We start from the raw sequence: 17,341 nt of genomic DNA, 5'->3' as shown, positions 1-17,341 counted from the left end.
CCACCTATTAGCATAGATAGATTTAGTGGAGTGTCGCCTGGCCGCTAAGATAACATCCACTACATCAGGCGGGAGAGAGAAAGAACTCAGGTTGCCCCGTTCAATCTCCAGGCATGAAGGTGCAGGCTCTGGAGGTGGGGGTATAAAACCTGCCCCCGCGACTGCGAGAGGAGGTCTGCCCTGAGAGGGAGACGGAGAGGAGGGCACAGTGAGAGTTGGAGAAGGTCCGTGTACCATATCCTCCTTGGCCAATCCGGAGCTATTAAGATGACTTGGGCCCGGTCTTGGCGTATTTTCCTCAATACTCGAGGAATCAAGGGTATGGGGGGGAAACGCGTAAAGCAACTGGTCGCACCAGGTCCTCTGAAACGCATCCCCCAATGTTCCTTGTACGGGATACTGGAGGCCGCAGAATAACGGGCAGTGCGAGTTCTCCCGGGTGGCAAACAGATCTATCCGAGGAAACCCCCACATCTGGAAGATTAGCCAGACTTGATCTGGATGGAGACACCACTCGTGATCGGCCGAGAAATGGCGACTGAGACTGTCCGCACGTACATTCAAGACTCCGGACAGATGATTTGCTACCAAGCAAATCTGATGGTCCTTTGCCCAGGGCCATAGCCGAAGAGCTTCTCTGCAGAGAAGGTACGACCCTACTCCTCCCTGTTTGTTTATATACCACATTGCGGTAGTATTGTCGGTCAGGACCTGAACCGACTGACCGCAAAGGGATGGGAGGAAGGCCTTGAGAGCCAGACGTACATCCCGTAACTCCAACAGATTGATATGAAACATCTGTTCTACTGGAGACCAAAGACCTTTGATTTCCAGGTCCCCCAGATGAGCTCCCCACCCTAGAGTGGAAGCATCCGTTATTACTGTGGCCACTAGTGGAGCTTGCGAGAATGGCCTTCCTCTGGAAAGATTGCCATCCGCAATCCACCACTTCAAATCTGTGGCAGCATCTCTGGAGATCCTCACCAAGCCTTCGAGATCTCCTTTGTATTGAGACCGCTGCCTTCGGAGACACCACTGAAGAGCCCTAATGTGCCAGTGAGCATGCGTGACCAACAGTATGCAGGAAGCAAACAGACAGAGCAGACGTAGGACATTGAGGACTGGAATGACCGCTCCACTTTGAAACATTGGAACCAACACCTGAATGTCCTGAATCTGCTGAGGCGGAGGAAAGGCTCGATTCAATGTTGTATCCAGTACTGCCCCTATGAACAGGAGGCGCTGAAAGGGCTCTAGGTGAGATTTGGGCACGTTCACCGAAAAACCCAGGTCGAACAACAACTGGGTTGTCGACTGCAGGTGATGCAACACGAGCTCCGGAGACTTGGTTTTGATCAACCAGTCGTCCAGATAAGGAAACACTGCTATCCCCTTCCTTCTGAGCTCCGCTGCAACCACCAACATCACCTTTGTGAAGACTCGAGGTGCTGAAGTAAGACCAAACGGGAGGACCGCAAACTGATAGTGCTGCGACCCCACCACAAACCGGAGATACTTCCTGTGTGACTTGAGTATCGGGATATGAAAGTAAGCAAGCTGCAAGTCGACAGCCAACATCCAATCTCCATTGTTCAGCGCCAAAAGCACCTGAGCTAGGGTCAGCATCTTTAACTTTTCCTGTTTGAGGAACCAATTCAAGATCCTTAGGTCCAGGATTGGTCTCAACCGACCATCTTTCTTGGGAATCAGGAAGTACCTCGAGTAACAACCTTGACCCCTTTCCTGCTCTGGGACCAACTCCACTGCGCCCTTTGAAAGGAGGACTTGAACCTCCTGTTCTAACAACAGGAGGTGTTCTTCTGAACAATAAGATGGGCGGGGTGGGATGGGGGCAGAAACTCCCGAAAAGGTAGGGTATAGCCTTTTCTCACAGTGCTGGTAATCCAGGAGTCTGATGTTATGACCTCCCACTTGTGGAGAAAATTCAGTAACCTCCCCCCTACAGGAGTGGAGTGAGTGGGAATTGGTGGAAGCCTAAGGCTGCTTCCCCTGCTGCACCCCTCCAGAGGATGAGGAAGAGGCAGAATGCTGCTGAGTGACTCCCCTTGTACAGACCCTACCCCTCCCTCTGAAAGATCTATAGGAGAGAGCAGAGGTGGGCTGCTGGAATTTCCCTTGAAAGGAGGAGGAGGAGGAACCACGACCAAATCCTCGAAACCTCCTAAAAGATCTGGAGAAAGTAGAAGAAGTGGCTTGCAAGCCCAGCGACTTGGCCGTGGCCCTACTCTCTTTGAACCTTTCTAAGGCTGAATCCGCCTTGGCACCAAACAGCTTGTCACCATCAAAAGGAAGGTCCAATAGGGTCGACTGCACATCAGAGGAAAATCCAGAGTTACGAAGCCAGGCCTGCCTCCTCGTAACTACAGCAGTGCCCATTGCTCTAGCAACAGAGTCAGATGTATCCAACCCAGATTGAATAACCTGGGTTGCAGCTGCCTGAGCGTCAGAGACCAGGCTCAATAATTCCTGAGGAACCTCCGTGTGCGTTGATTTAATCTCGTCCATCAGGGCATAAATGTATCTTCCTAAAATGCATGTGGCATTGGTGGACTTCAACGCCATCCTACATGACGAGAACACCTTTTTGGATGACATGTCCATCTTCTTGGAGTCTCTATCCGAGGGTACAGCCGGAAAGGACCCAGGAGCAGATCTTGCTGAGCACGAAGCCTGGACCACCAGGCTTTCAGGTGTTGGATGCCTGGAAAGAAAACCTGGGTCAGCCGGTGCAACCAGATACCTCCGAGCCACAGATCTATTGACGGCTGAAGAAGAAACTGGCTTCTTCCAGACTTCCATAATGGGGTCCAGCAGCGCTTCATTGAAAGGCAAAAGTGGCTTTGCAGATGTAGAGGCAGGGTGCAACACTTCCGTCAAGATGTTCTGCTTGGCCTCAGTCACTGGCAAAGGGAGGTCCAGAAAGTCAGCTGCCTTTCTGATGACAGAATGAAAAGTGGCTGCCTCCTCTGTGTACTCCCCAGGTGATGACAAGTCCCATTCAGGGGAGGTATCTAGACCACTAGCAGTGTCAAGTGCAAGGAGACCCTCACGAGAGTCCTCGATCTCCCCTTCCTCCAAGGCTTGTCTCTGGTATTCCAGCTCTTCAAGGAGGCGGAGAGCAAGCATCCTCGAGTGCAGCCTCTCCTCTATCCTCGGCGTCGACATGGCGTCAGCGGACATCGAAGAATGACGCCGATCCGTCAGACGCCGGGTCTACAGGCACCATAGGTCTCTTCAGTGCTGAACGAGGAGCCGGACGGTGTGAAGACTGCCTCAGAGTCGCAGGAGGTCTATACGGCTTCACTGGCTGAGACATCGAAGCCGCAGGAGCCGAAGTCTCAGGAGCCGAAGCCACCGGAGCCGATACCGGCGCCGAGCCCACGTTCCCCAGGGGGAGAAAGGGCATAAAGGGTGCCGGTCGAAGTGGAGCCAGAGCACCCATGTTGAAGGCCAAAGGGCCCGAAGGACCAGCTGGTCCACCACCTGGAGCCATCTGTTGGAAGATGGAAAACATTGCATTCAGGAATGCAGTACTATCAGCTCCAGGGGCCGGGAAAGCCGGGTACTGGGGTGCCTGGTTCGAAGGCGACACCGACGCCGGTCTCGACGTCTGCGAAGACGGAGAAAACATCTGAGTCTGTGGAACCTCGAACACTGAAGGAGGATGGCCCGATGAAATGGGCGAAGTCGGTGAAGCCGGAGATGGCAACGGCGTCGTCGGCTGGGGAGTGACAGTGGGACTGACTTCCCAAGTCTTCCGACGTCGAGTTGATGGAGACCTCGATCGAGACCTCTCCCTACTCGACCGGCGCCGTGATTCTCGACGACGCCGGGAGTCCCGATGACGCCGATGAGACTTCGGTGACGACGACTTTCGGTGATGTCTCTTCTCCTTCTTTTTCGATTTCGCTAGAAAAAGCTTGGCCTCACGCTCTTTCAGGGCCTTAGGATTCATATGTTGACAAGAATCGCACTTATCAACATCATGGTCGGAACTAAGACACCACAAGCAGTCAGAATGTGGGTCCGTTACCGACATTTTGCCCCCACACTCACAGCAGGGCTTGAATCCTGACTTTCTTTGCGACATTGTAATGTCCCAAAGTAAAAATAGCCAAAAAACACACTGTAACTGTCGATACAGCAACAGTAGCTCCCTCGAAGATAACCGTTTCGAATGGCACGGAAAAAAGGGAACTGACGTCGGCACGTCGGCGAGGACCTCTTATTGCCTGTATGACGTCAGACGGCGTCACGTGGGCAATTGTGACGTCCTCGTCGACGTGCAGAAGCTAGGAAGAAGATTTCCGTTGAATGCTGGCGCAATGGGAGTATTCATTAGGGGAGGAATCCACAGGTAGTTGTATCCATCAGAAGTGGAGAACTACCACTTTCACACCACATAATAAAGAATACTAATTAAAAGTAGCCTTGAAACATCAAGCATGAAACGTTCTCCATAAGGTTCAAGAATAATATCCCAATACTTTAGACTTAACAATTTAAGGAAAAATAACATCTGACGAAAGAAGGACTACCCACTGGTTGTCCTCATTAGGTGGAACAGATATAGAACAGAAAAAGTCACACAACACTGCCAAAGCATGGCTCATTAGCTTGTACAGAAGGTATTAACTAAGGATAGAGAGAAACCAAGCTATTTTGCTGCCACACCACCAAGGTCACAGAAACGCCTTAAAGCAGAGTAGGTCTGTGCATCAAATAAATAGGCACCATCAAAAGGCATGTCAATTAATGTGGTTTGAACAGCCCACAAAAATCCAAAAGTTAGTAACCATGCATGGTGACATAGTGCCACTGAAGAGGCCATGACCTGACTTACAGAGTTAGTAGTATCCATACTGCAGTGAATAATTAGTTTAGCTGCCAGCTGGCCATCTTGATTCATAGGGGCAAGAGAATTCCTGATATCACCTGAAAGCGTAGGCAAGATGTTTGACAATGAGTCCCACAATGAATGTGAAAACCAACCCAGAATACAATGCATATTCACAGATCGTAAGGCAGAACTCGTGGAGGAAAAAATATTCTTTCCTCAAAAATCCAGACTCCTGGACTCGCTATCAGATGGGACATTTAGTAAAGCCTCAATATCATGAGAGGCTAAAGCAGCCTGTACCACCAAATTACGGAGAGTAGGATGACTAAATAAACCAGCTGGATCACCTGGGGCTGGTCGATGTCTATGAGATATAGCCCGATCAACAGAGGCCCCCATATCAGACTGAGCCCAAGACACCAACAAAACATGATGAAGGGCTTCACTGTAAGGAAGCACAGGCTCAACTCCTGTTTGCCTTGATGGAGAATCTCAATGAGTGGATCAGAGGGTAATCCCTCTGAAGGAAGTGTCAAATCCAAAATCACTGCAACCCTTCTCAAAATGTTAGCTAGAGAGGAACTCACCCCTGTAGCAAGGCCAGGGGGTGAAAGTATACCTGAAGCTGGGAAAGACTCCAAACCACTAGCGGTAACTAGGTCAGATATCCAGCTGTCCTTTATAAGAGGCTGCTCCACATGTGAAATGTGTGGTATAACCTAACCCTCTTGACCACGTCCTTTTGTAGTACAAACATGAGGGGACTCCCCAGAATGTGGAGGGAGGTCAGGGATAACTGGCATGTCTGACACCATACCCGATGCTGAGCAGTGCTCAGAAGGTGAATCCTCTACGTTGATGTTGACTTTAGACGGGGAAAGGGACGCAATGTTGATCGATGGTGCCAGCGGAGTCGCCTGAGTTGGCTGATTGGATACTGACACCCAAGGTGCGAGTCCCAAAAGGCTATGCACCGGCACCATAACAGCTTTGCCAACTGAAGCCAGAGGCCTAACTGAAGCCGAGGGCGAACCCGCCGGTATGGACACAGTCAAGACCTCTTGCACCTCCTTGAGGCTCACAGGTGCTCCGGACGGTGATTTTCCAAAAATAGCATTAAGTGAATTGTAGAATTCATGCATCTGGGTCATAGTCACCCCAGCCACAGGAAAGGTTGGGAAAGGCAGAGTAGACTCAGACCTTGAATCCTCAGCAGAGGAATATTGAGAGCCCGAACACAGTAAAGTCGGTAACTTTCGCGATTACGTTAGGACTTACCTTGTGACGTCAATGCAGAAGGAAGCCTATGAGAATGACTACATGACCGGGCCTGCGACCGTACTTCAGTACGAGAGCCTGTGACCGATGAGAAGACAGGGACAGCTCCAACATCCACGCCACTAGAAGCTTCATACGGCGCTCCCACAGAGCCCTCGGAGAGAGACACCGGCAGGAGTTGCACTCTTCAGCGTTGTGGTGCTCTCCCCAGCATCACATACAGACAGAGTGGGGGTCTGTAGCCGACATTTGTCATCCACAGGACCCAAAGGGCTTAACGCCTGAAGACAGCGACAGAAAAAGCACACTGTTCTGTCAACAAAAATGTCAAAGAAGGCTGAAAATGGCTTACCCAACAATTACCAGATCCGCAATGTTGCCAAAAAAAAGGAACAGACTTCAGCGCATCGGTGAGTGGGGTTATACGGACTCCACTGACATCACATCCGATGGACAACGCTGATATCCTTTACAGACGTGCAAACGTACTAGGGGAAAAAGTTTCTGGATCCAGGCTTGCGCCTGGAGAAGATTCTAAAGTAAGGAATCTGTGGCTAGATGTCTCTATCAGACACAGGATGTCTTTTAAGCAGCACCTGTGTCTTTAATTTACAATAAATGGTTTTCAAAAAAGTTCCTGTTTGGGAAAGAAAATTTAAGGATTAGGCCTTCTCTCTCTTGCGAGCACAACATCTACATAAGCAGCCATTCACAGGGGGTCTCAAGATGTGACCTGCTTAATTAATATTCACTGGGCAAGTCCTAGTTTGTGTATGAGGACAGTGTATCAGGCCCAATATCGCAAACATTCAAAAGGTTAAATAATTTTTATCTGAAAACGACCACTGGGCACATGTCATTTCTTTTATAAGGATGTTATTGGATCATCAAGCATGACCCATGATAAATTCCACATTAACAACTTCAGTGCTTAGTTCCCTATTGTATTTGGAAATAAATTCCTGAATCTCTAATGCTGGCGATACCATGAGGGGAATAGAATATATATTTCTGGTCATCTGCTCTCTCCATATGGCTTTTACAATCAAAGTGTATGTGTTCTTTACAAATGAAAGAAATCTAGCCACATGATCAGCTCCTGCACTAATTGTACCTGTAGGATAGATTTCTTATATTTTCCCGATCTCCATTGTCCCCACAGCTGGCAACAAAGCATGGTACGATGAACTTCTCAAACTTTCCACTGAAACTTCGTAAGAGGGAGGCTTGAGCTTCTGCATACTCTTCAGAGCTAGACAGAAGAAAGAATGAGCCATCAAAAGGAAAATAACTCTCAAAAACAACCATTATTGCCAGGACAAGAAACAGCCCTGCCCCTCCTATCTTTAGACCAGTGGTTCTTATCCTTTTGACTTCTCTGGACCCCAACTTAATCATTGCTGGAATCCAGACACCACCACTGAGTAATAATTGGAAGCTACGGACCCAGGCCTAAGCAATTGCGAAGACATGAGCCACAAAACAATATACACAAAAACAGAAACAAGTAATCATCAAACTAATACACAAACTATGAAATATTTTATTCAATTCACAAATAACTATATAAAAAACCCAAAATGCAAAATTTAGTGGGAAGGTTGGCTTTTTTTTGTTGTTGTTTTTTTTACATTCAATTGAGGCCATCCATCATCCATACTTGTACTACTCCCACAAATACATCTGAGGATACCAACCTAGTTTAACCTACAATTTCAAATTCCTAACAGAACATTTAAAACGTTCAGTGTTACATTTTTATTCTTTATTTATATACACTTTATTAATCTGATAACATTATTTAATTTTCTAAGAAGTCGTGGATCCTCTGAGTAGGCTTCGGAGACCACTAGGGGTCCCCGGCCCACAGGTTAAGAACCACTGCTTTAAACAATTAAGGCCTGATTTAGAGTTTTGTGAACGGTTACTCCATCACAAACATGACAGACATGCTGTATTATGATTTCCATATTATATAATGGAATCGTAATATGGCAGACAGGATATCCGTCTCATTTGTGATGGAGTAAATCCATCCGCCAAACTCTAAATAAGGCCTTTTGTCTTCCCATATGAAACAATAAACAAATTAAGTATATGCATGTCAGCGTTTCTCCTCTTTGAAAGATGCCACCCTGTTGGATTTTTTTCTCGTTCTCATTACACAGTATAAAGCACAAATAAATTACAAACTTTTTGAACTTAACATGTAGAGAATGTTACAATCCTAGGAGAGTTCATTAAGCATGAAATCGGCCCTGCACACTGTCTTACGTTTTTCTCAAACCCATCAGAAAATCAGCAGTGAATTTTCTCTTGAGTGAACAGAATGTAGTTACAAAGTAGACCATTATGACCTAAAATGATTTTCCCAGTTCTTTCTATTATTTGATATTTGAACTCTACATAGAAACCAAAAATATAACTATCTGTGACAATTGTGCAACAAATCAGCCAATGGTAGAAGATCATATGAAATCTTTCTGAAAGGTGAAAGACAGTGATGCAATATCCATCATTTATAAAATACTTTATAAAGTAGTAAAATGAAGTGACAGGCAGTCAAGGTTTAATGAGCTCCAGTAGCATCAATTGGAGTCTTTTGCCACTGGAGTCCTGGGGTCACAGTAGTACTGGTCCACTTTTAACACTGGACTCTCTCATTGAAGCAAGGTAGAGCAGCCCAAGGCTTACTCATTCCTTCTCTTCCAGGGGATCCTCATCAATAGTCATAAACATTGAATAGATTAGCAAGCCCATCCCTAAACTCTGCGGACTGTCCGATAGAAGTGCAGGAATAGATACGTATTATGCAAATAAATTTCTCAGAGAGGCCTGCCCCACTTGGGCATCCGCTCTTGCATCTGAGTCTAAACAGTAATGTCTAGTAAACGTATGCACAGACTTCCATGTAGCAGCCTTACAAATCTCAGATATTGGAACATTGTTAAGGAGGGCAGCAGTAGCCGCTTTTCCCCTTGTGGAATGCGCTTTAGGCCTCGCTAGTAATTGTTTATTAGCCAGCTGGTAAGTATTAACAATACAAGAAACTATCCATCTTGATATCGTTCGTTTAGATGCTGCCTCTCCTGTCCTCAAATGACCATAATTTACAAACAAGCGGTTAGAGTGTCTAATCGATTTTGTCTTATCCGGATAAAATTTCAGCACTCTTTTCAAGTCTAAGGAGTGCAATGCTTTCTCTGGATTGGGAAAGAAAGTTGGTAAAGATATAGTTTCATTGATATGGAATTCCTTCGGAAGGAAAGATGGGTGAGTTCGCAGAACCACTCTATTGTCATGAAAAAACGTGTACGGTTCTTTGGAAGACAAAGCCTGGATTTCGCTGACCCTCCTCGCTGAAGTAATGGCCACTAAAAAAGCCGTCTTCCACGTAAGGTGTTGTAAAGAGGCCTTATGTATAGGTTCAAAAGGAGGGCCCATAAGTTTTGCCAATACTATGTTCAGTTCCCATGGAGGAGAAGGTCTCCGAATGGGCGGAAAAACTTTTTTCAAACCTTCTAAGAAATCCTTGACTACAGGTTTCGTAAAGAAGGATTCCTGAGAAGGTGACTTGCGATAGGCTGTAATAGCAGACAAATGTACCTTAATAGATGATACCTGCAGACCGGACTTTGCCAGATGAAGCAAATAGGACAGTATGACATCCTCCTGAGCCCTTATGGGATTCTGACCTTGTTGACAGCACCATATGTAGAATCTCTTCCACTTAAAAGCGTAAGAACGCCGCGTGGAAGGTCGTTTGGACTCTTTCAAGATGTTCATGCACTCCTGTGAGAGCCCTAGGTGCCCATACTGCAGGAATTCAGGAGCCATGTTGTTAAGCTCAGAGAGGGTAGGTTGGGATGTAGAATCCTGCCCTCCATTCTGCTCAGAAGATCCGGTCTGCACGGCAGCCTCCTGTGAGGTTTTTTCCGATAGGTTGAGGAGATCTGTGTACCAGAATTGAGAGGCCATTGTGGCGCTATGAGAATCATTCTGGTTCTGGATCTGTAAAGTTTGTTGATCACTGCCGGTATGAGGGGAATCGGCGGAAAGGCGTAGAGAAATATCCCTGACCAGTCGATCAACAGGGCATTCCCTCGAGATACCGGACGGTAGAACCTGGATGCGAAGTCTGGGCATTTCTTGTTTACTTCGTCTGCGAAGAGATCCAGTTGAGGCCGACCCCATTGAGCGAAGATGTATTCTGCGACTTCGCCGTGTAGGACCCAATCGTGAGCGTCCTCTAGGTGTCTGCTCAGAAAATCTGCTTCCATGTTTTGTTGACCTGGCAGGTGAACCGCTGTAAGTGACATTCCTCTGGCCAGGAGCCAATGCCATATCGTTTGGGACTCTCGAGATAGGGGTAGGGATCTCGTTCCCCCCTGTTAGTTCAAATAATACATCGTGGTTGTATTGTCCGTTTGTATTAGGAGAGTTTTCCCCTGAATTAGTGGTATGAAAGACTTGAGAGCCAGATGGACCGCTCTGAGTTCTAGCAGATTGATGTGGTACTGCTTTTCCTTGTCTGACCACAGGCCCTGAGCTTGAAGGGGACCCAGATGAGCCCCCATCCTTGAAGAGACGCATCCGTTACCAGAGTGTCGGATGGAACTACCTGGTGAAACGGAGCACCTACTGACAGGTGAGGTCTGTGCATCCACCATCTCAATGACTGAAGTGCTACTGCCGGTAGTCGCACTCTGTCCTCCCAGCGACCTGTCCTTTGGCTCCAGTTGCTCTCCAATGCCTCTTGGAGGGGCCTCATGTGGAGTCTGGCATTTGGGACAATAAAAATGCATGATGCCATGGAGCCCAGCAGCGATGTCACCTGACGTGCCGTAGGTGCGTTGGCTCTCAACAGGTCCTGACACTTCCTGTCTATTGAGGATAGTCGTTCCTCCGAAGGATACACTCTTTGGAGTTCTGTGTTTATGATAGCTCCCAGGTAGTGAAGGTTCTGTGTTGGAATCAAGGTTGACTTTTGGTAATTGACCTGAAGACCTAGAGACTCGCAAACTCCGAGCACAATGTCCCGACGGCTTCTCGCCTGCTCCGGAGAAGAAGCCTTCAGTAACCAGTCGTCTAGGTATGGATATATGAATATCTTTTGTTTTCGAAGATGCGCCGCTACCACTGCCATACATTTCGAGAAGATGCGTGGGGCAGATTTCAGGCCAAATGGTAGAACTCTGAACTGATAATGCTGTAATGCTACTTGGAAGCGCAGGAATTTTCGATGTTTGGGAGCTATTGGGATGTGAAAATATGCATCCTGCAGGTCGATGGAGCACATCCAGTCTCCCTGATGTAGCTGAGGGAAAATCTGGTGAAGCGCTAGCATCCTGAACTTCTGTTTCCTTATGTATTTGTTCAGCAGCCGTAGGTCTAGAATTGGCCTGAAAACGCCCTCTCGACCCTTCTTCGCCACCAGAAAATAACGGGAGTAAACCCCCTTTCCTCTGTGCGCAGCTGGAACCTTTTCTATGGCATTCTTTTGTAGGAGGGCGAGAGCCTCTTTGCGCAGCAGGCTGAGATGAGATGGATTGCCTTTGGTTGGTGGCAAGTGTGGTGGAGGCTGTTTGAAAAGAAGAGAGTAACCATGTTCGACAATATTGAGCACAATTTGTCTCTTGTGATAGAGTGCCACTCGTGAAGATAAGCTGTAATACTTCCCCCCACCGGAGTGGTGTACAGTGTCGAGGGAAGCGAGATCTCATTGTTTGGCCGGCGCTTTCAGAGTGGACTGTTGAGGTCTACTTGACCCTCGCTCCCTTGTGTTCCTTCGCTGAAAAAGAGGGCGTCCCTGCCGTTGCTGTGACCTTTGGGACCAGTGAGGGGTTTGAACCCTCTGCTGGAAAGGGCGCCTGTCATAAGGCCTATACCTCCGCCTGAAATCTTTCTTTCTTTCCAGGCCCACTGCCCTCATGGTATCCACCTCGGTCTTCATGCAGGCCATTTCCTCGTCTGCATGGGCACCAAATAACGAGTTCCCGGCGAATGGGAGATTCAGGATGCGTTGTTGTGCTTCCTGCTTTAAACCAGTGAGCCTCAGCCAGGAAGACCTCCTTGCACAGATTCCATGCGCGTACCCATGTGCAGCTAAATCCGCCCCATCTGCTGCCGCGCTGATAACCTGGTTGGATACCAGGCATCCTTCTTGCAGGATCTCTTGAAAATCTTGTCTGTCCTCTCTGGGCAATTTCTCTGTGACTCTATTGAGAGAGTCCCTCAGAGAACGATCATACCTGCCCAGGAGTGCAGAAGCACTGGAGACTTTCATTGCCGAAGCCGCCGTCCCGCATATCTTTCTCCCCAGAGAGTCTAGATGCCTGCTCTCTTTATCCGGGGGGACCGTGGATGATGATGCCACCAAGCGGGTCTTTCGGGCTGCGGCTAATATTACTGAGTCCGGTGGCGGATCCTTCCTGAGGAACAAAGGGTCCTGTTCGGGAGCCTTGTATTTTTTGAGAATTCTAGCCGGGGCAGATTTGAGCGAGGCTGGGGCCAGAAAAGTGTCCATGGTTGGCTGCAACAAACCAGGCACTAGAGGCAGCAGCTTTTTTGATGCTGATCTCTGTTGTAGAGTCTCAAAGATGACTGACGAGGAGGTAGATGGCTCTGGAACCTCTATGTTTAGTTTCTGCGCTCCTCTTAACAGCACCTCGTTAAACGTGGTAATGTCATCCACCGGTGAGACCCTAGCAGGTGGAGAATCTGTTAGGGTGGGGGAGTAACGCCCGACAGATGATCCTGACGACGACCAAGAGGGTGATCTTCTTCGTGAACAAGACCTGGATCGTCGTTGAGAACGAGACCTGCTGCGAGACGCTGTAGCAGAGCACCCAGGCCTCGCGGCCGGTTGACGAGGAGCAGAACGAGCCCGTCCTGCCCTTGCTGTCGGTGATGGCGTTCTTGGCCGGGAGGCAGTAGGCGAGTACATTCGCGAATATTGCGAATCCAGGGAGGCCGCTGGTCTGTTAAGGCTCTCTAGCCATCTTGGAGATAGATTGATGGGCGAGACATTCCCAGATGATGCCGCTCTTGAACGAGATGAGTCGCTCGGTATGGAGACCACTGGAGATGGTGCGGCCTGGTCTGGCGTGGGGCGATGTTCTACTCCCTGCGGGACAGGTAAAACCTGTGTCGACGTCGACGGCTGTGTTCACGTCGAAGGGCGCCCCACCGGTTGCTCTTGCCTCGGCGTTGAGTGTCTCGACGTTGAGTGTCTCGACGTAGAGTGCCTCGACGTAGAGTGCCTCGACGTCGAACGGCGATCTTTGGACCTCGACCTGCTCGCCGTCGTGTGCCTCGACGTGGAGCGGTGGGAAGCCGACGGCGGATGCCTCTCATGCCGTCGTGGCGATTTGGACGCCGTGTCTCTTGACGTCGGGGGGCGCACAGCCTTTGGTTGCGACCTGGCACGCCAGCGATGGCTCGACGTCGATCGGCGGGCTGCCGTCGACAGAGACCTGCCCCTGTGATGGTGTTCCCTCGACGCCGTCTCCTTCGACGTCGGGTGTGTCGCCGTCAACGGCGATCTATGCCGGTGAGAAGGTGGTAGCGACGATGTCGACGGATCTTTTCTCTGTCCTTCAGAGTCCTCTTTGACATATTCTTGCAGTGCTTACAAGTGTCAGGGCAGTGACTCTGAGGCAGGCACACTATACACAGAGAGTGTGGGTCCGACTGGGCCTTCTTCTTCCCACAAGCAGGGCATTTGACAAAAAGTGAAGGCATTTTTCTGTCAGGAAAAAACTGCCAAGCTCAGACAAAGATGTTATCTGTCGAATGAAAAAGGAAAAAACGCTTTTTTAAAGGATTTTTCTGAGAAAAACTCAGAAAAACTGAGAGCTCAATGCTCCAGGATCCTCTCAGAAGAAGCCGGAAAAAAGAACTGACCTAACTGTGAACCAACTGTCACCTTTCCTTCACCCCTGAGGCATGATGGGATACTGGAGGTGCTCAGGGTCTTAAAGGCACAGTGCCAACGTTTTTATGGTTCTCCTGTGTTAACCTGCATGCAGCCTATTGGCTAAGAATGCTCCATTGTTTTTCAATGCAGTTTTTTCTCTTTTTCTCTAGAGTTTACTGCTGCTTACTTCCCTAAGCCCAGTTTTGGGGGCTTGGGTAGATATTTATTCTCTATTGTAATTTTATAATATAAAAAAAAAAAAAAAACTTCGTAGAAATAAAGCATTTTAGCCTGTTTTAACATTATAGCCTGCATTGCTGTTTTACACATGTATAATATGTGTGTATTTTATATATGCTCCGGGGTCCCCGCACAAGGGCGGGAATATTCAATGTTTATGACTTTGATGAGGATCCCCTGGAAGAGAACTATAGTTCTCCAGTATTGGAATCTTTCATAGATTCACATGCTTGAATCATTCCCCGTCGTCGAGATGGGAGCCTCCGGTACAATTACACAAGTAATGATGAAACATATAAACACAAGGGCCTTAGGCCTCTTTAATTTAATAGTCTAGTACAGTCATTTTAAGAAAAGTAGATGAAAGTGAGCTTCTCCGGGGAGGCGGGTGGGTCGCTTGTGAATCTATGAAAGATTCCAATACTGGAGAACAACAGTTACTAATTTTCTTACTCCAGTATTGGAACTTTCATAGATTCACAAGCTTGAATCAGAGTAATGAGCACTACTTATGCACATTGGAATACTGCAGCTATGTACGTCACAAAACGTTTGCATTTATAATACATATATATATATATATATATATATATATATATATATATAAAGCAATACTGTAAACAACCTTTCGTCTGTTCACCTCATCTTTACTTCTGTCCCTTTATTCTTCTTTTCCCTTTTTTTTTTTTTTTTTTTTTTTTTTTAAAGCATAGGATCCGTATTGAACAGATATAAACAATGTGCATACCTTATCTAGGATGGGGGGATGAAAGAGATGGTTCACCTTCACCTGAAGAGGTTCCTGAGGACTGCTTGACCCACTGCTACCTCTCCTTGCTATAGTGCTTCCAGGCAGTAATGTCGTGTAAATGTATGGCAGCTTTTCCATGTCGCTGCTCTGCAGATGTCTTGTAGAGGAACCCCCGCAAACAGTGCTGCTGGGGAAGAAACTGCCCTTGTAGAGGGTGCACGGACTGATGAATTTAGTGGTTTGCCCGCTGCTTGATGGCAGAAACGAATGGCTGAGGATATCCATCTGGCTATACTCTGTTTGGAGAGCGGTTGACCTCATCTGGGTGCACTGTAAGCTACGAACGATTGATTGGAGAGGAAGAAGGACTTAGTCCTATCCAGGTAGAATTTGACACATCTCTTAATGTCTAAGGAGTGTAACGCTCTTTCCACAGGAGTAGATGGATGTGGAAAAAAAGTTTTAAAAACTAAGGGCTCGTTCATGTGAAAATCTGAAAGGACCTTCGGTATGAAATGCGGGTTTGTGCGAAGTAGTAGTTTGTCTTGTGTGATCTGCAAAAACTGCTCCTGTATGGAGAGGGCCTGAATCTCACTAACCCGTCTGGCTGATGTGAGAGCCACCAGTAAAGCAACTTTCCAAGAAAGGTATTTGATCGAAGCGCGATGGATTGGTTCGAATGGATGCTTCATTAACTGTTCAAGAACAATAATCAGATTCCACGAGGGGTGAGGATGTCTGAATGGAGGAAAAACCCTGAAAAGTCCTTTTAAAACCCGTTTGATTAATCTAGAAGAATACAGTGAAGGTGAAGAGTCTGAGCGTCTATATGCAGCTATTGCCGCCAGATGGACCTTTATGGATGAGTGCGACAGGCCTGATTGCGCTAAATGTAATAAGGCAATAATTGTTCCGGTGGTGAGGACAGTGGATCAATTTGTCGCTGGTGTCCCCAGAAACAAAACCTTCGCCACTTGAGAGAATAAGCCTTATTAGTGCTATCTGCTCTAGCTCTGGACAAAATGTCCCTACATTCCTGTGGGATATTCAGATGTGCGAACTACCTCTGTTCAGAAGCCATGCTGACAATCACATCGACTGAGGATCCGGATGCGATATTTGCCCTTTGGTCATCGTCAGCAAGTGTAGAGATGGTTTGAGCGAAATGTGAGGCTTCAATGACAGAAGAAGAAGCTCTGCGAACCAGTGTTGGCGAGGCCAGTACGGAGCAATCAATATCAGGGTGCACAGCTCTGTCTTCATTTTCGTGAGGACTCTTGGGATCAGTGGAATTGGAGGAAAGGCGTAAGCAAAGATGCCTGACCCAGCTATGGAAAACGCATTCCCCCAAGATCCCTTTTGGGTATGCCAGCTTGCGAAGTACCGGCATTTGGCGTTCCATTTTCCGGCGAACAGGATGATTTTGGGCGTTCCCCACTGGGAAAAGATGTAGTCCACAGCAGACTGGTTTAGCTCTCATTCGTGGCAGCTTGATCTTTGTCTGCTGAGTGAGGCCATTATCTTGTTCTCTATCCCCGGCAGATGCACCGCTATGAGTCTGATGCCTTGCTGCGAGGCCCAATTCCAAATCTTTTGGGCTTCCTTTGAAAGGGTGAGAGACCTCGTGCCTCCTTGTTTGTTGAGGTAAAGCTTCCTAGTGGTGTTGTCTTTTCTTATGACTACGTCTGACCCCGCTATCTTCGGAAGAAAAGCCTGCAGAGCGAGATAAACTGCTCTGAGCTCCAGCAGGTTGATGTGCATTGCCCTCAACTCTAGTGGCCACTTGCCACTTATTTGAAGATCCTGCAAAACCACTCCCCAGTTGTCCAGAGAGGCGTTGGTCGTGATAGTCCACGGAACTGGACGATGTAGGAAGGAAAGGCCCAAAGACAAATGATGCTCTTGACACCACCATGTCAGAGCTTTGACCATTCTTGGGGTTATGTTTATCCGATCTTCGAAACTTCCCGAAACCTGGAGCCATTGAAGATTGAGTTGCTCCTGTAGCGGTCGCATTTTCAGTCTGCAGAGGGGAACCAGAGGTATGCATGATGACATCATGCCCAACAGGGATTTGAAAAGGCAAACTGAAATGGAGTTTTTTCCCTGTATTGACTTCGCTAGAGTCAGTAACTTCTGTTGTCTCTCTACTGTGGGGCACGCCATGGTGGATTGAGTGTCCCGGTTTGCCCCTAAAAAGGTGATACTGCGTGATGGTAGAGGTTTGGAGTTCTCTCAGTTGATGGTGAGGCCTAGGCTGTTGAATAAGGAAACGCACCTTTTTGTTGATCTG

The 17,341-nt window shown here is 47.8% G+C and overlaps 1 protein-coding gene across 2 annotated transcripts in view; it reads right to left on the bottom strand.

Annotated features, from left to right (window-relative positions):
- CFAP74 (cilia and flagella associated protein 74) overlaps positions 1–17,341 on the bottom strand; it is a 978,701-nt gene that overhangs the window by 378,621 nt on the left and 582,739 nt on the right. For both annotated transcript variants that reach the window (XM_069241006.1, XM_069241005.1), the window contains exon 30: positions 7,254–7,391. In XM_069241006.1, the coding sequence (XP_069097107.1) occupies positions 7,254–7,391 (138 nt within the window). The remainder of the gene's footprint in view (positions 1–7,253; positions 7,392–17,341) is intronic.

This window comes from Pleurodeles waltl, chromosome 6, assembly GCF_031143425.1.
Source record: "Pleurodeles waltl isolate 20211129_DDA chromosome 6, aPleWal1.hap1.20221129, whole genome shotgun sequence".
Classification (NCBI taxonomy): Eukaryota; Metazoa; Chordata; class Amphibia; order Caudata; family Salamandridae; genus Pleurodeles; species Pleurodeles waltl.
Note: the sequence above shows the minus strand (reverse complement) of the source record. Positions and strands in the feature narration are given on the sequence as shown.